Below are 27,075 nucleotides of genomic sequence, written 5' to 3' on the forward strand. Positions count from 1 at the left end.
CACACAGGCACTTGCTCAACTCCTTCACCAGCAGGATCAGGGAGAGAATCAGGAGAGCAAAAGCCAGAAAAGTCGTGGGCTGAGATACAGACACTTCAAGAGAGAAAGCAAAAAATGCACACACAAGCAAAAACCAAGGAATTGATTTAGTGCTTCCCAGGGGCAGGCAAGTGCTCATCCATCTCTGGGAGAGCAGGGCCCCACCACCCACAGCAGTGACTTGGGAATACCAACACCATCACTCCAAACATCCCTCCCCCTTCTTCCTCCCTCTCCCCACTTTGTTATACACTGAACATGATGCCATGGTCTGCAATGTCCCTTTGGTCATTTGGGTCACCTGTCCTGGCTGTGTCTCGTCCCCACCTCCCACACACCCCCAACTTCCCGGCCAGTGTGGCAGTATGCCTTGGCTCTACCAAAATACAGCTTGCAGCCAAAACCAGCACAATGATACAATATTACTAAAATGTAATGGAAACTGTCTTCAAGTATGGAAGTATTCCAGCTTTGTGCCTAAATTACTTTAAGGCCTGCATGTATTTAAAGCCAAACTTACTTGTGTTACACATTTATCGATTTGGATCTTGCAAAGAGAGAAGCAACTTCAATGAGAGCTAAGAAGCCTCCAACTTGTGTTTTCTGGCTGAGGTTGCAGTGATAAGCATAATGTTAACATGGTGCTCCTATGTGTTAAATGTTGTGTTGTTTAAATAAAAATTCTTTCCTTTGAAACTGAGAGTAAATTACTGAGATGACAGGAAATTCATAACATAGGACACTAATTCAAGAATTCACAGGTTTCTTCCTCACAATCCTATGTTGCTTTTTTCATTCCATATTTTTTCATTATTAAATTTTATCACATTAATATCCAACAGATGAAAATAATTATTTGGGTTTAAGAGCAGCTTAAAGAGAGGAACAGCATAATATCCCTGGAGATGAAAATTTGCAGTGTCTGGCCATGTACTGAGTAACAGTCACCTCCTCAACAAATGTTCATTTAATAAAAATGAACATTTTTATTAAAGCACATCTTTGAACCTTAACTTTCAAATGTTTCTTCATTCCACCAGTCTTTCCACATATTCCTGCACTGATATTTTGAATAAAAAGGAAGCCAGAAAGAGGTGTGTGATTTTGGTTTAATCATCTGCAGCCCTTCTGTGCATTTTTTAGTTGAAAGTTTGGCTCCAATCATATCTGCTGTGGTAACTGTGTTAAACTTCAGTTTAACAGACATAAGAGAAGTGTAACACCTACCAGAAACATGAGCACAACTTCCATCTTTCTCTTTTTTATTTAACCACATAAGTACATGTCAACAGTTGGCATAAACTTCATAAAAATACAGTACCTTTTTGTGCCGAAACACTAGTCACAATGTTTATATAAAGACTTTTTCCTGCTTCCTTGAATTCAATTAACATTTTAAAAAGTGACTTCCCAAAAGCCCTTTTTTTGTGAGTTTCCTTATAGAAATTTTTCCAAAATCTATTCTGTAAAAGTTAAAAAGCTAATGCATTTTCAGCCATTCTCCCTCACCCTCTCAATAAAACAGATTATAAAAAAATAAGATGTTTTAGAATACTGATCAGTTGTTATACTACTACTTTATCACAGGTTCCCATTTAATTGACACTGTTACAGGCGTGATGGATGGTGTCCCTATAACATCCAGGATCACCAGATGCTATTAGGGCTGGAAAGACCAGTCACACCAATAGACTGATGTGAACAAAAAAAACTAGTTGAAACAAATCCAAACCATGAACAACACACGGCGAAACATCTTAGACCTTAGCACTCTTATGATGCAGTAGAATCACAATTACTGTGATAGCTCCCAATGGCAATAAACATACAAAAATTCTACCAAGTCAGATAAACGACTAAAGGGTGTCCTTGCACTGGGTATCTCAGAAAGTGAGCTCTCTAGTATCTAATTATAATACTGGTGTGACAACAAGATGACAGAAAAACAGCAGAACCTGTCTAATGATGCTGGAGCAATTATACCCACACAACTGACTACACCCATAGCACAACTGGGTTAAATTTTGCTTTTCTTTAATGCTGATGAAAAAGTCCAGGCAGGATCTAATATATGGGGAAAGGAAAAAGGGCATTAAATTTTGAAAGTAATTTCTTATCAAGTTAGGCGCTGAAGGTCTAGTTAAGGCAGTGAAGGATTTATTTTAGTAACTTTCTAAGGCTATGACAGATTTTTCCTGAATAAAGCATTTTCCCTTAAAAATTTCATGTATATTATGCCAGCTTATTCTGAATGCATAAGAATGCTAAAAACCCTTGGACACTGAGAAGCTAAACTATTGCTTACTGCAAATATTACCCTTATTAGTCTTCTTTTTTAATATCAATAGGATTCCAATAACATGCACCAAAAAAATGAAGTTTCAAGTCCACCTACGAACTTTTCCATAGCTACTTTTAGCTCTTTTTGGATCAGTGTTAAATAAAATGTGCAAACATATAATCATTTGCATAGCAAATCTCAAGGGACTGACCCTGAAATAGAAATCCAAACTGTTAGGTTTAAGATATTTCTATAATCAGAATTCACTTAAAATGGTAAAAAATAAAATACACATTTTTCCATTTTAAGTCTAGTAAAAAAGGTATTTCTGATTTAGAATTCTTACAGTTACTAGTTTAAAGATTTGAAAGACTGATGCTTCATTGCATTGAAATGTTATTCCTTTGGAATCTTCAAAACTCTGTAATTGCTATTTTCAAATACTGTGATGAAATATGGCCTGGAATCCTTGCTCATAAGGGTACATAAAGGAATTTTTCCTCTATTAGCAGGATCTTCGACATCCCAAATTTCAGGCATACTGCAGCCAGGCCTAAAAAACAGGAATATGAAAAGGGAAATGAAGAAATGCTATAAAAGCCTCATGAAGCTTCATTCATAGTGCCCCATGAATACTTGATTGTGCCATCTGTATTTTTTAAAGTTTGTCTCTATACTAGAAAAATTATCAGATCACAAAATCAATAAATATAGCAGTAATTTAAAAATAGTATTGAGAATGGCTTTTGTGGTTATGCAATTAATAAAGAATTAATTTGGAAGAGGAAGCACATAAAACAACGCAAATTATGCAACACATTATACATTACCAGGGACCCTTAAATCGTCCTATAAAATGGAGGGTGATATACATATTGCTAACATTTCTAAAGAAAATTCAGGAAATAAAACACCTTAAAAAAGTAGTAATTCCTTGTTTTTTATAAAAGATCACAGCCAACATCAATTCCCTGTAAAACTGCCTTTCAAAGTTATAATAACTGCGAATATTCTAATTTTATCAAAGATAACAGAAAAGAAATTGAACACATACATTTAATTTTATTCTAAATGAAAAGAAAATGAAATCAAAAATCCAAACTAATTCTGCTCTGGAGGCCAGAAAGAGAAGGGGGACCAAAAACCAAGGGAGGGGGGTGAGGGGGGAAGTAAAAGCATAGCTCTTTCTGGAGAACATCTTAAATGTAACAAAATTTTTATTGACTGTTAGTGGCCATAACATTTTGGTGCTCCAACTATCTTTTACTCTGCACCTTTTATTCATACTAGGCTTTCATTATACACACACATCTGTTCTTGCCATCAGAGAATAACTGTTTCTTTCCTTTGTAATGACTTCTTTCCTTCAGGGTTTTACAGTGAAGTTTAAAAACTCATACCACAGAGCTTCCCAGGTTCACACAAAGAACACAGGGCTGCTAATGAGGGTAAAGTCAATTACATCAGTTACTATCTACAGATGCTGGACAAAAATGTATTTTAATAAATAAATAAACCACAAATCAAAATTTGATATGAATTTTAGACTACGTATTTCAGGAGTGTATCATTCTTGTGAGAAAGAGGGAGATTACTTACTTTTTTCTGCTTACACACAATGACTCTTCAAGGATGTAGTAATTCACTCCTAGTTTTATCAAATCTCTTTTTACTTGACTTGCAGGTTTTCGACTGTACATGGAATACACTACTTTAGTTCTGGCCCTTCAAAAAGAAAAATCTAAGTGTTAGCTGCCATAGAGCATGAAAATGTAAGCTTTAACCTTAGACTGGAGAGGAAGGCTTTTTTATTTCACAAGGTAACTATGCCAAAGCAAAGTTTACATTAATAGTGCCATTTGCTGAAGTATGATCACGTCTTCAGAAATATAAGGATTCCAAGAACAAGTTGTACAGTTTTTCTGTAGCAGGAGACAACTGTGTAACAAGATCCATGGTTACTGTGAACTGCAAGTGTAAAGATGTCAAAGCAATGCATTCACCATGGAATACTCAGGACTAGAAATGAGCTTGCTTGGACTGGGGTGATCAGGAGGAATCAATCCTGTGCCAAGTCTCTCCACAAAAGATCCCCATCACTCTGGGTCACTATGGTCACACTGCCCTTGCTGGGACATTTTGAAATGAAGAGCACAAGACCTGGAGTCCACCTACAGTCATCAAGCAAAATCAGCCCTTGGACACTATGATCCTGTTTAGGAAGCAGATGACCTTTAGGTCCCTCCAAACCAGGTCAGTTCATATAATATCCAGCAATATTCTCCTCTGAATGTACAAAGCATGACGCTCTTAAAGCCTATCCATCTTCTGACACTTAATACAGGTATTGCCTGTACCTTATTTTTCCCATGATTTTGTAACTAGGACAGAATATTTCAGTTGAAAGGGACCTACAGTGATCATCCAAGTCCCACTGTCTGACCAAAAGTTAAAGCCAGTTAATGCCAGGCAGAGAACTAAGGACATAAGGCATGTAAAATAAATCCCTGCCCTTTCTCTTTTATCCCCCTCTATCTTGCTGTCTTCTTGTGGTGTTGGATTTATTTTAAGCAGTTCCACCAAATTAACAAAAAAAAATAGATGCTACACTATTAAATTTAGTAAAAGAAATGCATGACCTTTTCAGATAAATCAATTTCAATTTAGGCAAATATCTTGATTTTGAAAATAACAAGAATACAAATCTTAGTAACTCCATCCCAAAATTTCAGCTTCAATAATTAACCAATTATCACAAAAAATGACAGCCCATCACAGAAAGCTAATAGAAATAAATACACTAGCTATCTTGGAAAAAAAATTATATCTGTCTACAATGTCAGGAGTAACTAGAATGAAGAAAGGATATAATTGAACTGATGAAATAAAATTCCTTAACTTAATTCTGATTTTGAAGTTTGAAGCCATATCTGTCCCTAGAGTGTATTCTTTCTGATGAACACAAATCCTCAAGAAATAATGTGTTTCCATTCTGATTGAAATAACAAATCCAGTTCTATGAGGTTTTAACAAATTTTACAATATAACACAGTGCCATTCCTACTGTGTATTACAGACATTATGAGAATCAACAGCAGACACAAAAACCCCTCAACTGTAAAATTTACCTTAATCCTGCATCTTCATAGTGAGGATGATTTACAATAGGACGAAGTGTAGACAATTTGACACTCGCCATTGTAGGCATTGCTCCTGCAAAAACTGCATCTGAAATACACAATCAAGGGCATTTTTGAAATGAGGAATCAAACAATTAGAGAAGCAATTCAATTATCTGAGCAGTTATCACATAGGAAAACCATGAAAGGGTAGGGTATGGCCTTTTAAAAAGGCTGTATGTGACATCAACAGGAAATGCACAAAATCTGTGTTTTACTTTGGGTTTTTTGTAACCTTGAACTCAATATAAGCAATTAGATAACTAAGCATCTAAGAATGGAAATTAACTCATTTTTCTTGAATGGGTAGAATAACATTATAACCACTCTTTCATCAGTGTTAAACGGGCAGTAAAATCTCAGTTCACTATGGCTTTAACATACATTCCCTCGAGAAAGGCAAGTACCTTGTTTCCAACCAGTTTTCTGACAGATTTTAGGAAAAGGAGGGGTGCAACCACAACGCACATAGACATTTTTAATTCTGCTCTAGAAAAATGCTGATCATGTACCCACATACAAGACCAGCATCATTTAAGTAAAAACCTATTTTAATTGGACTAGGCAAAGATGCTTTTGTTGAAAATACTCCACCAGTGGTTAGAACCTCCAGACCAGTAGCCAGGAGTCTAACAAAGACAGCTTCTGGTGCTTTTTTTCACTGGACATAGCTTTTATGTGGACAAGTAGACATGCCAGAGCTGCAGATAGGAGCAAAACCTCTGCAGTCATTTGTGACAGGTTCCATGGTTCAACCTCACAATAAATGGGGACATCCTACATTATTAAATAGTTCACCTTGTCTGGTATTGACTTGTATCCACTCTAGAAGTTCTTCCTGTGGCAAATTGCTAAATTCTCCCATGATGTTCCACTGAGTTCGAAGGTTTGCAGATCCCTCTATTGTCATCAATGCTAAAATAGCAAAGACCAATGTTTTGGGCTGGACTTTATAGAAGAGCCATCCAAACAACTGAAATGCAAGAATCAATTAATTCCTAGACAACAATTCTGTAATGTTGTATGCATAACAATTAATTTTTATTTCTCTATGAGGAATCTAACATATATTGCACTATAAAACATCTCTGCTATTTCTTCTCCACTAAACTCCAGATTATAATTCATAGTATTATAATATAGTTCAGAACATAATATTATATACAATATATACTGTATTTCAGAATGCAATTCCTAAGAATTACTCATGTTTAACAAATATTGCACATTACATTTGCAATTCTAAATAAATAAAGAATTTTAAAAATTCATATTAATGTAAACTTTTAAAGTTGAATGTCAAATCTCAGATATCAAAATCTGCAAGGAAAGATGATTCAATAAAGCTAACAGGACTTAAACAGTATTTTATCTCCTGTTTCTATCTAGAGTTTTTATCTGTGTATACAGATTAGAGATTGTAGGGCAAACTTTTGAAACATATTAGAAAGACAGACTTGGAGGACAATAAGCTTAATGCTGCTTTATACCCCACTCTTTCCTTTCTTGAACTGGGGATTGCATTGTTTCCTAAAAACAATTTGCTGGAGGCTCTAAGCAAATATTCATAAATACGTGAAAAGGGGTAGTTAAAAAAGTAGTACTAAATTTGCTGTGTGGAAGCTTAATTTGAGCAGTAACACTTTACCACATCCATACCTGAACCATTAAATAAGAAAGTGCAAACTATATTTTTTTTCCCAATTAGAAGGCTCCACACATCAAAAATATCAAACCCCCACTAAATAAATACATTTCATTCATAGTACTGTTACTTGGGTTTTTTCAATTAAAGCATGAAACAATGAAAGAAAGTCTCTCAGTAGAAGCTCCCACAAGGCTGGCTACACCAATTAAGTAGTGTGTTTTATCTTTCTTATGAACTAACCACAAACTACCTCAGATTATTAAAATTCTTCAGCCACCTCTCAGAAAATACAGTATACTCTACTCTCATCCCTAAAGACTCACTAAACACTCAGAGAAGAACAGCAATACTATCCAGGGAAAGTTAATTTCCCAAACAGGCCTGACCACTGTGTGGATCTGGAAGGATGAAGTGAAATTAATTCATTTGTAGGCTGCTCTACATGAGCAAATCTCCCTTTCACCAACAGCTGCAAAAATGTCACTTCATTGACATGTCAGAACTTTGACAGTTCCACAACTTTTAAAATCAAAGAAAATTACATTACTGTCATGCTTTTATAAAGCCTCATTGATGTTCAAAGTCTCTGAATTTAGCACTATTTTGTTTACACAAGGAGCCTAGAATGATTGAATATACATGCAATTCAAAAAAAGCATTTCTTTCATTGGATGCTGTTCCTTATGTTTTTTGGGTTTTTTTTTATCAATTCAAGGTTTTGGGTTGTTTTTTACTTTTTGGTTATTTTCTCCAAATGAATATTTAAAGTATTTCTCCAGCTATTTTATTTTGTTATCACAATTGCCACTCAGGATAGTATCATTTCCCTAATAGAAAGAGGAAATGTCAAAAGAGGCTGCAAATGGTCAAAATCTGAACAGTAACAACAAGAGATCTGGGCCTAACTTGAAGCACAAACAGTAAGTTTAATGACAAAACTGAACCAATCCCTAATTTAATTACTCCTCTCTGTTGAAGTTAAGAGAAGTAAAGGTTCTAATCACAGGTTTCTCCTACTTAAAATGCAGCTGTACAGAAGAAGGGAGTTACCCCCTTTGCAAAGATGCAACTACTTTATATTTTTATTTTATTAAAAATCCTTTCTTGAAAATGTGTTATGAAGTGAATTACTTTCCAATGAAAATCAACATTAGGTCACTTTTTTTCATCAGAAAGCATTCCAGACAATGAAAATACTCTTTATTAGAAAAAGAAGATTATCATTTTTATTGCCCATCAGCTGCCACAAGCTGCTGGTAATGGGAAAATGGAAAGTGCAGAGATTCACGCAATGGGCTGAAACAACACAACATACAAAATTTCTTTTCCATGTGCAAACAGTAATTTTTAGCCTCAAAAGAAATTAGATATACTAACATACCACTGCAGATAAGCTTTCATGGTCTGCTAGATGAAAGGATAGTGTTGACCTCAACTGCAGTAAGATAAATGCTTATCTTAAATTTGCTTAAATTTTTCTTGCATCTGTAAAACCGAACTGTCACTTATTAACTTATGCTCATTCAAACATCTAAAACTTTATCCAATGATATACTGTACTGAGTGTTAATAAATCATTTTGTCACAAATCTCATCTTCCTCCATCCAAGAAATTCTGGATCAGTATTGCACATACAATTAGATTTTTCAGCCTCAAAAAACCACTTCTCCTCAGCTGCCAGTAAGATAGAAAAAGCTCATTAAAAAACACTTCATATTTTCCTGGCCCTACAAAAACAAGCAAACCAACCAAAACAAGAACAAAAAAAAGTTTTCTTATTGTTTGCTTAAATCTTAGAAGTGATCTGCTCAATGGTGGCTCAACAGCCTTATGGGCCAGTGTTTGTCTACCATGCTGAAGCCAGTCCTGTACTGCCTGGAAGATTATCAGCCTCCCTCTACTAAAGCAAGCACACATCTGTCAGACCAGGAAAAAAATCCAGCTTGTCTTCTACAACTATCAATCAGCACCAACCTGGGAACAGCTGAACAGGCAAAAGAACATTCACTAATAACAGGACAAGGAAATCAATTTTATTTTCCCTTATGCTGTTCACCTAAAGTTGGATTCACCTGAACACTTCTCCTCAGGTCCACACCAGGGCCAGGGTATTCCCAAGCTGTATTATGTAGTGCTGCTGGTCACTTATCCCTTTCTGCACAAAATAAATGTCTGACCTGCAGCAAGCTAAAGCCCTTCCCTAGCACTCATGACCTGTTTCTTTCAAGCCAACTATGCCTCCATGATGCTGCAATGAAGGAATGAAAAGTTACTGGACCAGAGTCACCTGATCCAACAGGGGCAGCTCCCAGAACAGCATCTGCAATTGCATCTCCCTGTGAAGCTTACTCTCACTCTACAATAGGAAACAGCAGAACAATCAAAGGGCCAAAATGCAGTTGGAAGCAGCAGATAAAAAAATATTGACAAAATACTGTCCACTGTCCTCCCTTCCAATAGTTACACATTTATGACATGTGGCATTCTCTAAGATCCAACATGCAACAATTATGAAAAGCACCAGCATTCACAAACTGGCCTGATGACCTCAGCTGCAGTACTAAAAACACACAACAATCCAGGAAAAATTATTGAAATGTTATTACTCTGATGCTTTAAAAAAAAAAAAGTCACCATGCAGCTAAAAAAATCAGCACAGATTTTACTGTGGCTCAAAATACATAAATACTTTTAGTCCTGAACTTCACTACAAAACTCTACTACTACCACCACCACCACAATCAACAGGGCAGAAAAGCCCATCAAGAAATATACAGTTAAAAAAGAACTAAGAACAAATCAACTTTGGACAGCATTAATCTAAATCCTAATTGTTATCTAGAAATTGGATGTTAAAAGAATATTTTTTCATTTTGTTCCTCTGACTTTTGAAAAGCAGCTTCATTTCAAATTACTCAGAAACATCTTATGAAAGTTCACTTAGAAAAATAACCAATGCAACTGCTATTGCTTGAACAACCAGACCACCTAAGAGGATGCCAGCATTTCAAGAACAACTAAGAGCTGCAAAACTGAACATCTATGAATCTTCCAGAATAGCAAGCATGTAGAGGAAATTCCTAAGTCCCAATACTCAATACAAGGTGGCTAAAGAAAGAGGTTTTGATAATTTCTTAGCGTTTTATATTTTAACTCTAGATACTAATTTGATTTTGGCAAACATGCGGCACTTTCACCTACACCAAGTACATCAGGCATCAAGAAAGGGATGAGCACATTTAAGCAGACTGATACTGTGTAATCTGTCCAGTGTTATAAAGAACTACTCTTCTCTAAAGATCATTTAGGAAGCAGTTCAGTTTTCTGGGAAACAATTATTTGTTCAGCTAGCCTAACATGATATAGCTTTCTCCTCTTTGCATAAATCTGTCTCATTCACTCATCTTCCAGTTGTTTGACATGGGTATCAGCTGCTCCACAGACAGAACTGTCTTCACCATAGCACCCTAATTCTCCTTTAGACACTTTCTACAACATCACAGTGCAGTGCAGGGTGACAGGAACCTCTGAAGGCTGGTTTGAGCATGGTCACCTAGAGCCAAGTGCCCCTGGTCCATGTCCAGCTTCCAAATACCTCCAAGGATGGACCTGATTCTTTGGACACTCCACCACGTCCCTGGGCAATCTGTGCCAATGCTTTTCACCCTCCCAGTGAAAAAGTTTCCCCATGTTCAGAGGGAACTGCCAGCATTCCAGGGTGTGCCCATCGCCTCTGGTCCTGTCATTGGGCACCACGTGAAAGACTCTGCTATTTCTCCCAGCTTTGCACCATCAGCAAAGTTGCTGAGGGTACCCTCTGCCCCACCATTCAGTCCATTAACAAAGACATTGAGCAGCCCTGGACCCAGCACCAGCCCCTCAGGTTACTGGCCTTCAACCAGACTTGGCACCACTGGTTTCTGGGCCCAGCTGTTCAGACATTTTTCAATCTACCTTTCCTGCCTGCTTCCCAGACAAAGGACTACTTACCCTACTTTTGCCGCATGTTCAAAGCTTCTAAAATAGCTATTTAAATAGAGATTTAATCACGTTCACTTCTCAGAAACACAGATAATGAAACATGGAAAGCCTATTATAAGACCTTTTATATCTGGAGGAAATCTAGTTAACATTTGATGTTACAGATTATTCAAAGTAGTAAGATTAAGTCTGAGTTAGGTATATGAGTTTTGATTTTTATGACTGAAATGTTTTCAACAAGCAAGACTGCAAACAAGACTTCTAGAAAGAATTAATAGGCAGGAAATATGCAAGGCAGTAAGCTCTGAAGAGCTGTGAAAACACAGTGTAAACAAAGAGAAACATTGGATAAAATTAATAGTCAATAAAAACTTGCAGTGGCATAGAGGTGTGCAAACACAGTAAAATCTAAGAGATGTCTCCCTGTGCTCAAGCTTGATACACAGCATGCTAACTTGTATAATAATGCAGTTGGACAAGTTGCATAAAGCAAGACTTTTGCTTTATTCGGGAAGAGGGGAGAATGGAACCATTTTTGACAGGCAATATAATCTGGTTTATTTTTATCTGGTACCCTCAGATTCAGCAATTACACACAGAGAAATCTGCTTTAGGACAAATATCTGTGTAATACTCTAAGTACTGAGATAGCTACAGGATAAAAAAGACCTTACCTGTTTTGAACACACCAAGGAAGCCATAATGCACAGATGTGGTGTTAGAAACAGCTTTAGTCTCATGATTAAAATCGCTAGGACACTGTATGCCAACAGCTGCAATGCATGGAATACCAGCTGAAAAGAAAAAAAGAAACCACAAGACACAGAAGCAAATTTGCATACTTTTCATTTCTGCCTTAAACACACAACTTCATTTTCAGTATAGCTTAAATGACAAGCTTGTCTGAAAGAGTCCAAGTCAAAGTAAAGACATTCATATTTCAGATGGTGATAATGACTTTCTGTAATCTTTTATCTCGAATGCTTGTAGTATGCTGACGAATGGAATAACAGGAAGGAGAAACATTATCAATAAAAGAAAAAGGAGCTAGAGAAACAGCTAGCTATTAAAAAAATCCTTAGCCATTAACAGGCTTCACTTAGACAACAACAGAATATGTAAAACTTCTTGTATAACCTCTTTATAGAAGTTAAGAGACCCTGCTTTTTAGTGCCCAAAATACACAAGTATGGAGTAAGAGAAGAAAACAAGATCATCCTTGATAATGACACAATCAGAGGCAGCTTGCTTTAGTATTCTAAAAAGCATCAGATAGTCACTCATTACTCCTAACATTAATCTATGTCACTTGTCAAAGTGCTGTGCTAAATAGAGGCATTTTTGCAATCAGTGCTTTTATCTGATTGATTATCATAGAATCATTCAGGTTTGAAAAAGCCTCTAAGGTCATGTCCACTCATTAATCTAACACTGCCAAGTTCACTGCTAAACCATGACCTCAGTGCCACATCTACATGTATTTAAATGCCTTCAGGGATGGTGACTCAACTCCTTCCCTGGGCAGCCTATCCCACTGCTTGATAATTCTTTTGGGTATTTTTCCTAATATCCAATCTAAACCTTCTCTAAGGCAACTTGAGCTTAAACGATGACAGACATCTACCAAGTCTCTGGGCCACCTGATCCCAGTGTTTCACCACTCACTGTAGTAAGATTTCTTCCCTATAGCTTGCCTAAATCTATCTGATTCCAGTTTTAAGTCATTATCCCTTGTCCTAATGGAACAGGCCCTGCTAAAAAGTTGTCCTTGTCTTTCTTATAGGCCCCCTTTAAGCAATGAAAGGCCCCAGTAGTCTTCCTGCAGCCTTCTCCAGGCTGAACATCCCCAACTCTCTCAGCCTGTCTTCATAGGAGAGGTGTTCTATCCCTCTGTTTTTGTGGACCTCTTCTGGACCTGCTCTAACAGGTCCATGTTCTTCCTGTGCCGAGGGCTCCAGAGGGGGACACACTATGTTGCTTTGCAGAGTTTTACTAAAAAGAACCATATGTGTACTACAACATTCACTATGGCCTATCTCAAAATAGAATTTGAACATTACATGTCATGTGAAAACCCAGTAAAGGAACCAATCTCCTTCTCAGTCTCCATGTGGAAAACAGAAGGTCCAGCCTAGCTTCAGTGTCTTTTGGAACAGCTACAGTAAAAGCCCAAGATTCCTCTTTTGCACAATCGCCCCCATTAGCCAGTATATTCCTTTGTTCAACATTTCAGAGTTATTCTGGTGGCATACCAGACCCAACTTAAGACGAGGGAAATAATGATGTAAATCCACGTGAATCAGCATCAGCCCATTGCAACCTGCATTTCAATACTGAGTAGTTACATTAACACAGGAATAAAATTGTGCAGAAAAAGAATCTTACCTCACCATGGTTAAAACGTTCTTCTCTGAAAAAAATAACAACCCAAAATCCATCATTATTTATGTACAGAAGAAATGGCTTTATATTAAGATAATCTCTAATGGCATCAGACAATGCAACTAATCTGGTAAGCACGAATTGAGTGTCAGAATTTTTTTTCACCCCTCTACGCAAGTTTTGAAATAAATTGCAAATCATAACTATCTTCTTCAATCCCTGTATCTATTTGGAAATCTCGAGTATTGATTTTAGCAGGTTTTGTTTAATTAATTCCATGAGATGAAACTCTGGTACCTTTATAACCAGGAAGAAATTAATGGGGAAAAAAGAATTTGTATTTACTATATATAGTAAAAAAGCAAAAAAAGCACATAAATACTGCTTTAGGAAAAGAGCAGAAAAGTAAATCATTAGATATAAAATCTATGCATAAATGGATTAAGATGTCTAAAACATGTTAGATAACTTTTGTTTTAGTTATAATATAAAAACACCATTTGCAATACATCCATTCAGTTACTGAACTGCACACAACTAACCTTTCAAAAAGAACTTACAAAATGTAGAATTCTGAATTTTGTAGCATATAGCAAATCGAAATTCAGTTTTACATTAAAAAAGAAGACAATACTTACTTTTCATATCGGCCTGTGTGAGATAAGGAGCACAGAATATATTTAATTGCCTGAAGAAAACAAGAGACAACAAAAAGTATGAACGTACTTTCAAAATCATTTTGAAGCATTTTCAGCATTTGCTAAATTAAACTACACCTGGGTAACCTCTTTTTGAGATAATGCTAAGATAAAAGACATGCAATGTTTTAGCCAGAACTTCTTTTAGAGGATGTTTAATTAGCCAGGCAGTTAGCAGTTATCCCATCTGTTCCTGTGCAAACTGTAAGTTGTTTTTACACAAATTATACATAATCAAATTTACAAAAACAGTTATAAACTCCAGTTTAGTATTCATCAGCTAAATAACAGAAATTTCTTCTAACTGACACAGGACTGGACCTTTGCAAAAAGCTTTGTAATGAGAATACAGAATTTTAAATACATGTTCTTGAAAACCTGTGTTTTTCTGACTGTATTGGGTTTACATGTCAAGGTTTCAGTAGCAGGAGCATTGCAGGGGTGGCTTCTGTAGGAAGAGACCAGGGGCTGCTCCCATGTCAGAGAGAGCCAGTTCTAGACAGCTTCAAATCAGATCTACCACTGGGCAAAGCTGAACTCATCAGCAACACTGGTGGGGCCTCTATTGATAACATGTTTACAAAAGGTAACTCTGCAGCATGTTTAAGAGAGAGCAGCAAGAAAACTGGGAGTGAAACGAGACTCAAGTCTCCGAGGGTGAAGGAGAGGGAGGAGATGCTCCATGAGAACAATGAGATTGTAGCTTTTGGAGAACATCACCACAGTGATGTAAGTTGTTTTTTTTTCCTCTGGAGGGCAATGAAGTTATGGTGGAGCAGACAGAAATTCACCTGAGACCTGTGCAGGACCCCATGCGAGAGCAGGTGCGCATGCCTTGAAGGATGCTGCAACCCACAGAAAGCCCACAAAGGAAACAGCTCCTGGCAGGAACTGCAGCTTGTGGACAAGAGCCCACAAAGGAGCAGGTTTTCTGGCAGGAGCTGCAACCTGTGGGGGACTCATGCTGGAGCAGTCTGTTTCTGAAGAACTGTACCCCACGGAAAGGACCTATGCTGACCCCATTCTTAAAACAACTGCAGCCTGTGGAAGGGGCCTATTGAGCCTGGGGATGAGGAGAAGATGGTTTTAGTTTTTTGTTTTCTTCTTGCATTTTATTTTTAATTCACAAAATATTTAATTTGATCTTCCTCAATTCATGACAGTGAATCAGAGAGTGAGGCCCCCAATAAGTGTACTTATCTTGACCCATGATATTTTTCTACTCTTCTTCCCCCATCATAGTGAGGGTAAGGAATGGCAGCATGGCTTGGCAGGCACCTAGCAGTCATCATATCAATTTCTTCCCATATAAAATAAATAAATAAATAAATAAATAAATAAATAAATAAATAAATAAATAAATAAATAGTAATCCCTTCAAAAAAAAAAAAAAAACTGAAATGTAAGTTCAAGGTAAAGGTGACTCAAGAAATCAATCACTTACCCTTTTGATGATTACCCCAAAAACCACCAGAACAACTGGTAACAGCAGAGTCTTTGTGTATCTTACTGGAGTCTAAAATGGAAATCAAGTTCATTAATTGCTTCCCTTCATCTGTAATTATTTCAATCACCATTTAAAATAAATTAATATAATGAGACCTTTCTGGAGTAAAATGTAAATGTAAACTCTACTCAGCAATCATACTAAAGACATAATACTAGGGTCATCAGTAAATTATTTCCAGTTCTTTGGCAAGCCATTCAAAGATGAGAAATAGATTGTATCTCATCTGAATTTGAGTACTATAGGTTGACTAATCTATAAACATTCTAAATGCATATCTAGGAGTGATAAATTAAAAGAAGTCTATTAATGCCATATGATGAACCTTCAATGCTGTTCTCTGGTCTAAACTTATCACATAAGGCCCTTGCAGCTCTCAGTATGCTTTCCATACACTCAAAACCAGGTACTGAGAGCCCCATAAAATCTTGTTTGCAGAACTGTAACCTTTCATTTATTCCTGAGGAAGCATTTCTGTCACTGAAGCTAGCATATATCTTAGATTTAAAATCAAAACACTGCTTCGGTTTAAGTTCACTTAAATGCAATAAACCCAATTAAATTTAGCTTTAGTTCATTAATTTATCTTTTCAAGTATGTATTTGAACTTATGATGGCAGTAGGAGGTGTGGTTCTGAAATGTTTTATGTTACAAATAAAAATAAAGCAAGAAGTTCCCTCTACCAAAATCACATATTTTAACCAAATTACCTCTTTTTCCATGAAGTCAAACTCAGCAGCGCAGGTATACATTAATGTATCAAAATCCTTGTAGCCAATAAATTTAGATTTCAATATATTTCCTATATGAGCCTGGGAGGATACACAGGAAACAAATACCAAACTGCAGTAAGCAAAAACTGTCCTGTTTTCCATAACCAAATAGTATAAATATGAGAAATTACACTGTATTGAGAAATATTTTTAATTAGAACAGAAGTTTATATCACTTACAGTATTATTACAAGAGCACCAAAAATCTACTTCCAGTGTATTAAATAACATCTTTGAGTCTAACACAGATAGTATGGTGTTAAATAAAAAGCAGAAAACAGCAAAAAAAAAAAGGGTGTTATCACTGTGATTGTATTCAACAACACCATAGTTTTGCATAGTCATATTTAAGATGTGATCTTGGTTATCTTTTACCGCCTGATACACATCTGCAGACAAGTTTTGAACAATAGAATAAAGGGGGTGAAATATAGCAAAGGCTGTACCTGTTACAATAATCATTTCAAAACTATCCTGAAAATTAGTTTCAGAGAAAAGTGAATTGACAAACTGAGTAAACAAAGGTGTAGGTAGAAGATACCCAAGACAAACAAAGCCCTATAAATCCACATTTAAAAACAAACACATAGAGCATTCACTAAGACAAAAGTAAAGATATTTGTGTTTTTGCAAATTTTGGTAATAACATCTCAAATTGATAATACATAATGAAAGAAAAAGCAAATATACAATCTCTCTCTCACTTCTGTAAAACAAATTCTGGAAATTCAGGAAAGTATATCAGTAAGATGTCAAAATCAAATATTAGGAGTGACAAGATTTTTGAAAGATACCAACCAGATACTCTCATAATAGAACTTACATCATCAGCTATTCCAAACACAAGAGAAGTCAGGTATTTCAAGGTGACTGTCCCAAATAACCAGGCACATCCTTCAATGACCTTGAAAAATATATTTAGAATTAAATTGATGTCTTTAACTTTTACAAATTTTTTCTTTTTTAGAAGGCTTCTTAAATTTAGCTACTACTTATAAACTCTTCTATGTTATAGCTGAAATAATTTTGTGCCACTGCTTTAAACTACAGCTGTACTACTGCATACAACAGTGCAGCAGAGGGGGTAGAAAAGTTATCTTGAAACAGGGGCAGCCTCGCTGTCTATTCCATCTGTTTTGCACATATCAGTGTGTAAGAATTTTTCCTGGACAAGAGCTGCTCCATAATATCAGGTTGTGCTAGCCTGGTAATTCAAATCTTTGGAGGAATTTGCTGATTTATAGCACCATCTCAAGATTATCTGAGGTTAGAAGTTGATGGAAATATATACAAAGCATGTCCAGTTACTACTTTTAGTTATGTATCAAGTTTATTCCTGTACCAAGAAGGTTAAATTCTTGGAAGTGTAGCTTAATCTAGCAAATTCTTTATAAAACTGGATCAAGTGAACAGGCCAACCTGTCCCAGTATCTTGTATTTGGGACTCATAGCAGATGCCTTCAGAGAGAATGCAACAAAAAACTGATCTTTGCCCTAATGTAACCAGGGTTTTATGTGACGATGGGCTGCATTCAATCATCTCATTTCATGGCTGCTAAGAAACCTAAATATCTAGGAGGTATCCTAATCCTTTATTGAATGCCTCTGGGTATTTTTCTTCCACAGCAACTTTCTTATTCCTTATAAGCTTATTGCTGCTACCATAAGGGGCAATAAAAAGTTATAATTATATTTTACTTTTCTTCACTGGCTTTGTCGTATTTACCTTTATTTTACAAGATGTAGAATTCTAACATATTTTAAAATATCAGCTATTTGGTAAATCTACATTAATAATTATCTTCATACTCAACGTCAATAGATTTTGGGGGACAGCATTATAGTTTTTAATTTTTTTTTTAATGTAAGACACATTGACTGAGACTATTGGCAATATTTACAATGCTACATATGAATTTACAAAATAAAAAAAAAGAAATTCTGCTTTCTCTACAGATCCTTCTCTGTGATTTCCATCAAGTATTCTCCTTTTTGGTGCCTGCTCAGTAATGAATTGCTATGTTCAGAGAACTTTGTGTAAGAATAGTGAGATTTCCCTGCTGAATGGTAGCACCTTATTCAGGATCAATTATTTTATATACATTTTTAGGGTGGTGATGGTCTTTCGAAAACTTGCCATTTAATCCCACCCTTTGTTTCTGACCCTCTAATGTTCATACCTTATCTCATGGAGTTTAGTTTCTTTTATAGTTCCAGTTAGACAGCTTCTCCAAAAAGTTCCTGAAATTTATGTACAGTACATTCACCCACACACCCTTATCTACATCCTTCAGAGGAGTCAAACACTTTTGCAAGGCACGACTTCCTTTGACAAAGGCTGCATTGGATGTCTCTCTGCAAGTACATACAGCTTAACACCTTCCTCATCATACAAGTTTTTATTCTTTTACAAACCCAGATTTTTTAGTTTGCCGTTCCACAAGTGCCTTGGATCTCCGTTTCAGAAAACTGACATGAAATTTGCCTGCACTCTGATTTCCCCTGGTACTACAGCTAGGTATGCAGCCATGCACTGCAGTTTCCTATAAATATTTAATTCCTTCCTATTCTAATTCCTTTATAATAACTGTATGAATTTCATCCAGTTTTGCTAACAGCTTACCCTTCACCTAATAAGAATGCCTGTCTTAAGTCAGGCATAGTCTTGGTAGGCTCCCATTTCAGGTGTTTTTACATGTTAACATTATGTCTTATGCAGCAAGTCAATTGTCATGTTTTCTCCAGTGTTACATTTTATTCATAATAGTTTTGGGAGTGTTCTCCCTGTTTGGACATGACTTCTACTCTCCAACCTCAACTACACACTCTACAGTGTTTTACTCTGACTTGCTTCCCTATGCAATTTTAAGATGTTTGCTGTTGTCATAAAAATATCCTTAAAAAATTCTATAGATAACCACATTTTAGTGAATATCAAGTGCAGTACCTTAATCTCCATTTCTGCAAGCACTGTTACCCTTTAACTTGCCTTTTCTAAATTGACCTTTACTTTAAAAGGATTTCCATACAGATCTTAGGTTTTGTAAACACGTAAAGTTGTCAATGTGAAATTAAATGTGTTGCCATTTAAAGGTTATTTCAGCTTTCTGATATAAATGTGTGTTTATGCTCTCTTTATTTCTTCAGGAATTTAACACTAATTGCTGGGAACACTGACAATTTATTAAAGACAGTACTGCAGCTACATCCCTTGATTTTTAATTATTAGAAACAAAACCAGAAGTTGTTTCTGAATTTGACAAAAACAAACAAAAAAAAGTCATAGTTTTTCCCTGAAATTTCAAAATATTCGAATTCCTTACCCATACATAGACTTCTCTTTTGCGCCTTTTCAAGACTTTTGGACTCCATTCAAGAATTCCCTAATAGAAAAAAAATTAATGCACATTTTCAGGTAACGTAATAACAACAAGCTATTCCCCTACCCTAAATGAGAGGTTTTTCCTTTTGGTAAGCCTATCACACCATATGCTTAGTTATTAAAAAATCTTCCATAATTAATACAACCTGACATATGAATATATATAGTATGATTTCACCCTCCACTAGCAAAACTTGCCAACAAAATAACTCTTACTGCAGTTCGAGTACAATTATGGAAGACTACTTTTCTCCTGAACAAGTAAGGAGATTCTGTATTATTCAGTTCTAAGCTTCTTTAAATCAAAACCAATGGGAAACTGAGTTCTGTCTCCTTCTGTGAATGACAAGAGACTGAAGCAAGAATAAAATAAATTACTGGCAGCATTAATACAAACAATTTTCAAGTCAGGCAACAGAGCATGGAAGGTGGTAGGAGTCACTCCTTTCTGTTTCACAACATGTTCATTTTATGACACAAGGAAGACCCATTTTAGGCTAATTTGATGAACAATGTAATTAAAAGCTTCTAGAAATCCAGTCCATATGTGAGACTGAGGCCAATACAAGTATCCAAATAACACACAAACAACAAATACTTTTATCAAAGCAGAAAACAGGCAAGGAACTCAACAGGTTGAGAACTCACCTCAACCTGTACTTAATATATAATTACAAAAGCTGCTACAAGAAACTAGAACAGATTCATAACAAGCAAACTGTACCACAGCAAATATGCAGCCAAGGCAGTCTACTACTAGCATAGAAATGGTCTAGTGAGAAACTGTCACACTCTTGCTGACAAAATATAAACAGACAAAAAGAATCAGAAATAAAGACGATTTGCAGCAAGCTAAATAGGTTCATAACACTTTCTCTCCTATTTCTTACATAAATCCTTTATGAGGAACTGTACAAAACTGAAAGAGCTTGTGGGTTTTTTTCCTATTTAAAGAAAAATTAAGATAATGAATAGTGAGATGATGAATCTTCAGTGAGTAATTTTGCTAACACAGTGGTATGATGCAGCAGTTTCAAACATTGTTAAACCACTGTTATATATGGCTTAGTCATTTGTTCTGCACTAGAGGATTTACTATCAATAAGACGCATTTAAATGAAGCTCCTTCTTGCTCATGGTTCTTGTTTTACAGTTACTCTGGTCAAAATTACATACATGGTATATTTTATATTTTAATAAAAATAAGAGAACTATAAAAGTAGAAGAGCTGAGTCTTAACTGAATTGCTCTTATGAAGAGGTTTTGGTGTAAATCCATGATTTCTTGAATTAGTATTTACCTCTTCACCAGATATCTTTATGGTCTAATTCTGTTTTTCACGCGAGAGGTTCCTCATCTGTCTGGTAGTGCAGCAGCTGCACATTTTACATCAATACATATATAATAGTACAGCACTGCAGTCTCAGCACAGCATATGATCCTTCTTAAACAACTTACCGAGATAACTACTAAAGATGCAGCATAGTATGATGTCAGTAACATTGAATTACCAAACATCAGAATAAAACACACCAGAAGAGATACCTGAAAGAAGAAAATAAGAATTATTCAATTTAAAATAGAAAAGGTAAGGATTACCTAATGTGCTAACAGCTTTAAATTTAAAAACACCTACTTTACAGTAAAGTGCAATCCTGATACACTTGCAGATTTGTTCTGAAAACACTGATTAGGTAGCCAAGTGTAGATAATTGTTTTAATTTATTCATTAAAAGTATGCAAGAACAAATCCTGGTCATAGGATAAATTTATGTAATACAACAGATAAATTTCTGAAGCTATTTCTAACATATTAATTTTTTTCTACATTACTATATTAGTTCTCTTCATCCTGTTTGTTACATTTTAGAATTCTGGACAAACGTAAAAATTAATAGAATGCTTGATGTCTTCTTTCTTCCTAACTGACAAACATTTATTTAAAACACAATCACCATCAAAGTCAAGGAAGCAGAACTCTGTCTGAACATATGCACCTAATTCAAGGCTGAAATACAACTTTTATCCACCATACTGATCTACTGTGCTCTCTTTTTTAACAGAAAGCAATCTGAATTACATTTTCCAACTTGGAGGCCAAAAATCAATAAGCAAACTTTGTCTCCTTTTATACACAGGAATAAGGAAAAATAACACAGTAATTTGCAGACTTTTCTACTCCCCTCTTCAGACTTTCATTTTCCACAGAAGGAGGAGGGTAGGAGGGAGGCAAAAATTGAAAACACCACAAAACAGACTGGCAGTTTACCCAGACTCAATAAGCTGTCTCTGTAACATGACTGTTTATCTATCTGAAAATAGGCTATTTATGGCACTTCAGCACCTAAATGATGATATAGTTATTGACATAAGCCAGAAAGCTTAAGTATGTCATCCTGCTTCTGTCAAAAAGCTACCAAAGAAATCTCCTTATTTTGTCCCGGATTTACATGAGAAATAAATCACATAGAACTTAACATTGCCTTTAGTTTATCATTTACAGTATTTCAAAAAAATGTTTTAAAACATATGAAATATAATTTAGTTTCTTTTCTGGGGAAATAGTCTCCTTTCATCCACTGAGTTAGCATAGCACAATTTTAGCATAAAATATTTTTAAACACCATCATGTTTCTTAAAAAAACTTGTCTACATCTTCCTTTGTATTTCAAACTGTAATCTCACTTCAAAAAGCAAAATTTGATCATTATCTCAACTTTAAAAATTAAAATCAGGTATTATGCAGAAACTTACAATCTTTTACTTATCATTTCCCTTCATTCTTGACTTTGTCGCACAGTTTTGAAAAAAAAAAATGGTTTTCAACTTAAAAATTTATTTTCTTGTCCTCCTTTTTAAGTGTTTCCCCAGATAGTTAAACCACAAGATCTCTGCATGGTCAAGACTACAGCAGTTTTCAAAACCCAATTTTAGTTCCAATCGAGACCCTTCCCTCCCCTATCACTGCATGTTTTCAACCTTTGTGCAACTAAGGAAAACACTTGAGACAAATGGTCTCTTTTCATGCTTTGACCTGTTTGAGGGGACTTAAGGTTTATTTTAAAAAGCATTACCATATGAGCAGACAGTATCTTCTGTAATTTGCTGGAGTCAATATAACCCATAATACACACCGCAAATAATGAAGCTATCTAAAATCAAAAGTGAAAGGGAAGTTAAAACAATTTCCACTGGTGTACTCCTTCATGCAAAAGAATAGATTATTCTAACAATCATTAACTTTTATTGCTAGTTTTTGCTAAGTACTTAGGTCTTTTATAATTATCTCTTTCAAAAATCCTGTTCTGGTGCTCTAAATAAGAATTATCAAATACAGTTGAATATTTACGAAATAAGTATTCAACTTTATAAAAATCCAAGTCACCAAAATACAGCACTAACACATTACCTTTCAACTTTAAATTTAGAACAACATTTAAAAAAAACCCAAACACAAAAAAACCCAAACCAAGCAAACAAAAACCCAAACCAAATAAACCAAATCAAACAAAAATGGAAAAAAAACCCAACAAACAAAAAACCCCAAATGAACCAAAACCAAAAAACCCAAAATATACCAGTCAAAACCACAAACGAATTACTCATTAATTCAAAGTTTTCAGCAAAGTATGGAAACATCCACAATTTGCTGCTGAAGAAAATAAGGCCTGTTGACTTATGGATTAGACAGCCTCTTAAAAGTCATATGGGAAATTAATGAAATTATGAAGTGAACCTGAATTTTCAAATTTCAGGCTCAGTTTCTTGAACAGGTTACAGTGACAAGTTTCTTTCATGCACAATCATGCCAGCTATTACATGCCATGCAAACACTGGTTTTAAAACTTTTTAACAGCCTGATCAATGCCTTTTATTTTTGTGCTTCAAAAGACAAAGTTTTTTTTTTCTTGTTCTAAGGTACTGATCTCAGGCTAGAGGCTGTTTATGTGGGAAAAGTAAATATTTTTAGATCTGGAGACAGAATGATAAGAGGTGTAAACAGTCAACTTTTAAACTAAAGACTAGCAAGATTGATGTGGTAAAGGGTAAGAATCTTTCCTGACAGCGAGAATGAAATCTGGCTAAAAAGGAAAGTCTAGTAGTGAATTCAATGGCTGTCTATACAAAGCAGTCAATTTGTCCAGGTTAGACAAAGAGGCTATTTAGAGGTGAATATGGGCTTACCTGAGTTAGAAGAACAAACTGAGCAAACTGCCAGGGAAGCATGAAAAAGATATTAGAAACACACAGTGCAATCAAGCTTCCTGTATTAATACTCGGAATCCTTGGGAAAAAGAGACAGAATAGGCATCAGTAAGTACAATTACACAGGTGTTTGCATATAATTGAAAAGTACAATAGAAAATGCAATAAAAACACAGCTACCTTGGAAGATAGCTAGCAATATTGATCAACTACAAACAACACTGCCCAAGTAAATTTAATATCTTTTTTTCTTGAGTTTCCATGACAACAGCTCTGATTCCTTAACTGTTTGATGACTCACTGGTTACCAAACAAGTCTTCTCCTGGCAGTATGCAGTAGAGCAGGCCAAAGCATGTCATTTGCAAGTGCTTCACCTTCTTGTGACGACTCTATAGTCAGGTCACAACCATTTCCATTTCAGCTGAAATCACAACTGTTTCAGAATGGTCTGCATTTGAAAGTGATTTAACTCCTCTCTCTCACATTTCTTCCATATTTACTTTCTGCTAGGAATCCTGAGTGATGTTTCAGGGAAGGAGACAATGACAAGTATATGAAACTCATCTGTAACTGAAACCCCAGTCTATTCTTCATGTCTGGAAATAAATGCTATTTAAAATATTTAATCCTGTGTTGATTCAAGTTCAATTCTGAGAAATGTCATGTTTCAAATTTCACTAAATTCTAGAGAGCACATATCTTTTCCTCATATAAAATCCACAAATTAGTGACAAGCATGAAATACTTTTGCTTTAAACATCAATAACTACAAATCAGTATGACCTAATAAAGGAAAATTGGTGGTTATAAGTACTAAGTTCAACTAAATCATAAATACATTGTAAATCTGATGCAATGGACTTGGTGGAGAAGCCCTTAAGTATGAATGGTCATGCTTATTTTCTAAAACAGAGGCACGACAGTAATAATCATGTTGCAAGCCAGAAATAATCACGGAAAAGCACGGCTAATGAACTCAAGAGCATCCCTGCATTAACGTAATTAGACTGCTCTAAATCATTGAACTAGTTAATGAGACTAGTTAATTAGTCATAGAAAACTGCAAGAACATACTAGCTTATGGGTGCCTATAGCATCCTTTGTTGCAAAGCATGGGCTTACTCTACGTGCAGCCAACATACCACTCTCCAAGAGGGACAAAACCAATTGATGAAGTATCAGCTTGTTTCTCATGGGAAGGAAGGGACATCAACCAAAAAACTCTGATTTTTACTTTGGACACGTATTTGCCAACACAGTAATTCTGATTTTTATGTTAATCATGTCTTCAAGTTGCAAAGTTTTTCCTTTTAATAAGTGAGTAATACGACTGCAGTTCTACTGGTGCAGCGTCTGTAATGTAACAGCCACAGGAAAGTTTCTCTGTTAATGATACCATTGTTACAGCACAGGGAGGCATTTAAATAAATATTTAAATAAAGGCACTTAAATAAATGTCCTGTGACAATCAGTTTCTTTAAAGCATTGTAAAGACCCAGTATAAACTGAGAGGTACCTGAGAATATAGGTCAAAAGCAACATCTGCATCACAAGGAATGGGTACGAGAAACTTTCACGAAGAGGTGGAGTCCACATGACACGAGTGCACTGAAAATAAGAACTGGGTTAGATGGTGACATTCACTGATATATTTCTATAAAACCATGCATTTGTATTTCAAAATGAATGACAACAGATACTCCAATAAAGCAAAAACCAAGCTACATGAGGTTTTAGTCAGAATGTTAAAAAGACAAGCCAGGAAGCAGAAAAGAGGAAGGAAAAGGAAGTGGCTTCCACCCTTGGGGCCTAATATACACTGTTTAATTAAAATAGAGCACTGCTTTTCCAAAATGAAATGTGGCAGCTAGAAAATATCCAAGAAAAAAAGCAGGACAGCAGCTACTTGTCCCTGGTTTTGCTGAAATAATCAACTCTTCTAGGTAAATAATTCTCAAATTCATGCAGTGACTTGCCACATTTAGACAGAGACGGTATGTTGGGAGATGATCTGAAGGATAAAGCCATATATTCCTCATTATGCTAGAGTTCTTTAGGTTATAAACATTTCAAATTTCTATCAGTAACAGCACATTAAGTATAAAATCTGAAGCTGCCTTACAAAACAGGCCAGTACACTAAAATCATGAAATTAAATTCATACAGACCCTATACTACTTATACATAACTTATTTATTCCATTCTTTAACCCTAATAAAAAGCAAAGCATAGTACACTGAAGTCAACTAAACTAGTTGTTTCATTAATTTCTTAATTAAGGGGGTTAATGACAAATAAATAATGGGCCTCATGGAAATGGCTCAGCTACAACTGTTGTCTCCAATGTTTATATTCAACTCTTTATAAAGTGCTTACACTGACCTTAAAAAAAACAACAAATACAACTTTACAGGAGTACTTTGACATACAAAAAACCAGGTTTAAATTTGCTATCAAGAGATTTGCATTAAAAATTAGAAGTTCTTTACAGCTACAAGAGAAAAAATGTAATTAATCTTAACATAGACTATAATGAATCTATGAAAATACTGTAGGATACTGTTGCCAGAATGTTCCTTCTCCTTTGCTTCCTAGAATCTTTAAACCATTTTATAAAATACTGTTTTACCAAGCAAGTCACTAAAATCAACATGATATAATTCCTTGCTTATTGTCTTGCCATTTCCCAAGTATGCTAAATTAACAGTGTAAAATAAAAGCAAAGAACAGAAACGCATCACATTAATCACAGTCCCTGACATCTAGAAGCACTCTTTGTAAAAGCTGCAACAATTATCATTAAAAACTTTCATAAATATATGTATTAATATGCTGTCCTCAGCTGACTGCACAGATGTGATGAGTTAAATTTTTTTTAATAAGCATTAAATATAATCATGATTATTCCAAAGCAGTGTAGTCATTTTGCATATTTTTCAAGACTATAGCAACATTTGGTTTACCAAATCTTATGATACTGGAGAAGATAAGACAGG

General features: G+C 35.4%; 1 protein-coding gene across 1 annotated transcript in view; it reads right to left on the bottom strand.

The window, feature by feature from the left end:
* Nucleotides 1–1,284: 1,284 nt before the first annotated feature.
* Nucleotides 1,285–27,075, bottom strand: part of DPY19L1 (dpy-19 like C-mannosyltransferase 1) — a 44,513-nt gene continuing 18,722 nt past the window's right edge. The window contains exons 9-23 of the mRNA XM_066556500.1: nt 25,596–25,687; nt 24,058–24,157; nt 22,947–23,024; nt 21,331–21,417; nt 19,814–19,873; nt 17,314–17,394; nt 16,428–16,529; nt 15,654–15,725; nt 14,150–14,199; nt 13,515–13,539; nt 11,804–11,923; nt 6,298–6,472; nt 5,449–5,548; nt 3,920–4,045; nt 1,285–2,873 (exon numbers count right to left, since the gene is read on the bottom strand). Coding sequence (XP_066412597.1) covers nt 2,717–2,873; nt 3,920–4,045; nt 5,449–5,548; nt 6,298–6,472; nt 11,804–11,923; nt 13,515–13,539; nt 14,150–14,199; nt 15,654–15,725; nt 16,428–16,529; nt 17,314–17,394; nt 19,814–19,873; nt 21,331–21,417; nt 22,947–23,024; nt 24,058–24,157; nt 25,596–25,687 — 1,425 coding nt within the window. The 3' untranslated portion in view covers nt 1,285–2,716. The remainder of the gene's footprint in view (nt 2,874–3,919; nt 4,046–5,448; nt 5,549–6,297; nt 6,473–11,803; nt 11,924–13,514; nt 13,540–14,149; nt 14,200–15,653; nt 15,726–16,427; nt 16,530–17,313; nt 17,395–19,813; nt 19,874–21,330; nt 21,418–22,946; nt 23,025–24,057; nt 24,158–25,595; nt 25,688–27,075) is intronic.

This window comes from Molothrus aeneus, chromosome 1 (genome assembly GCF_037042795.1).
Source record: "Molothrus aeneus isolate 106 chromosome 1, BPBGC_Maene_1.0, whole genome shotgun sequence".
NCBI lineage: Eukaryota > Metazoa > Chordata > Aves > Passeriformes > Icteridae > Molothrus > Molothrus aeneus.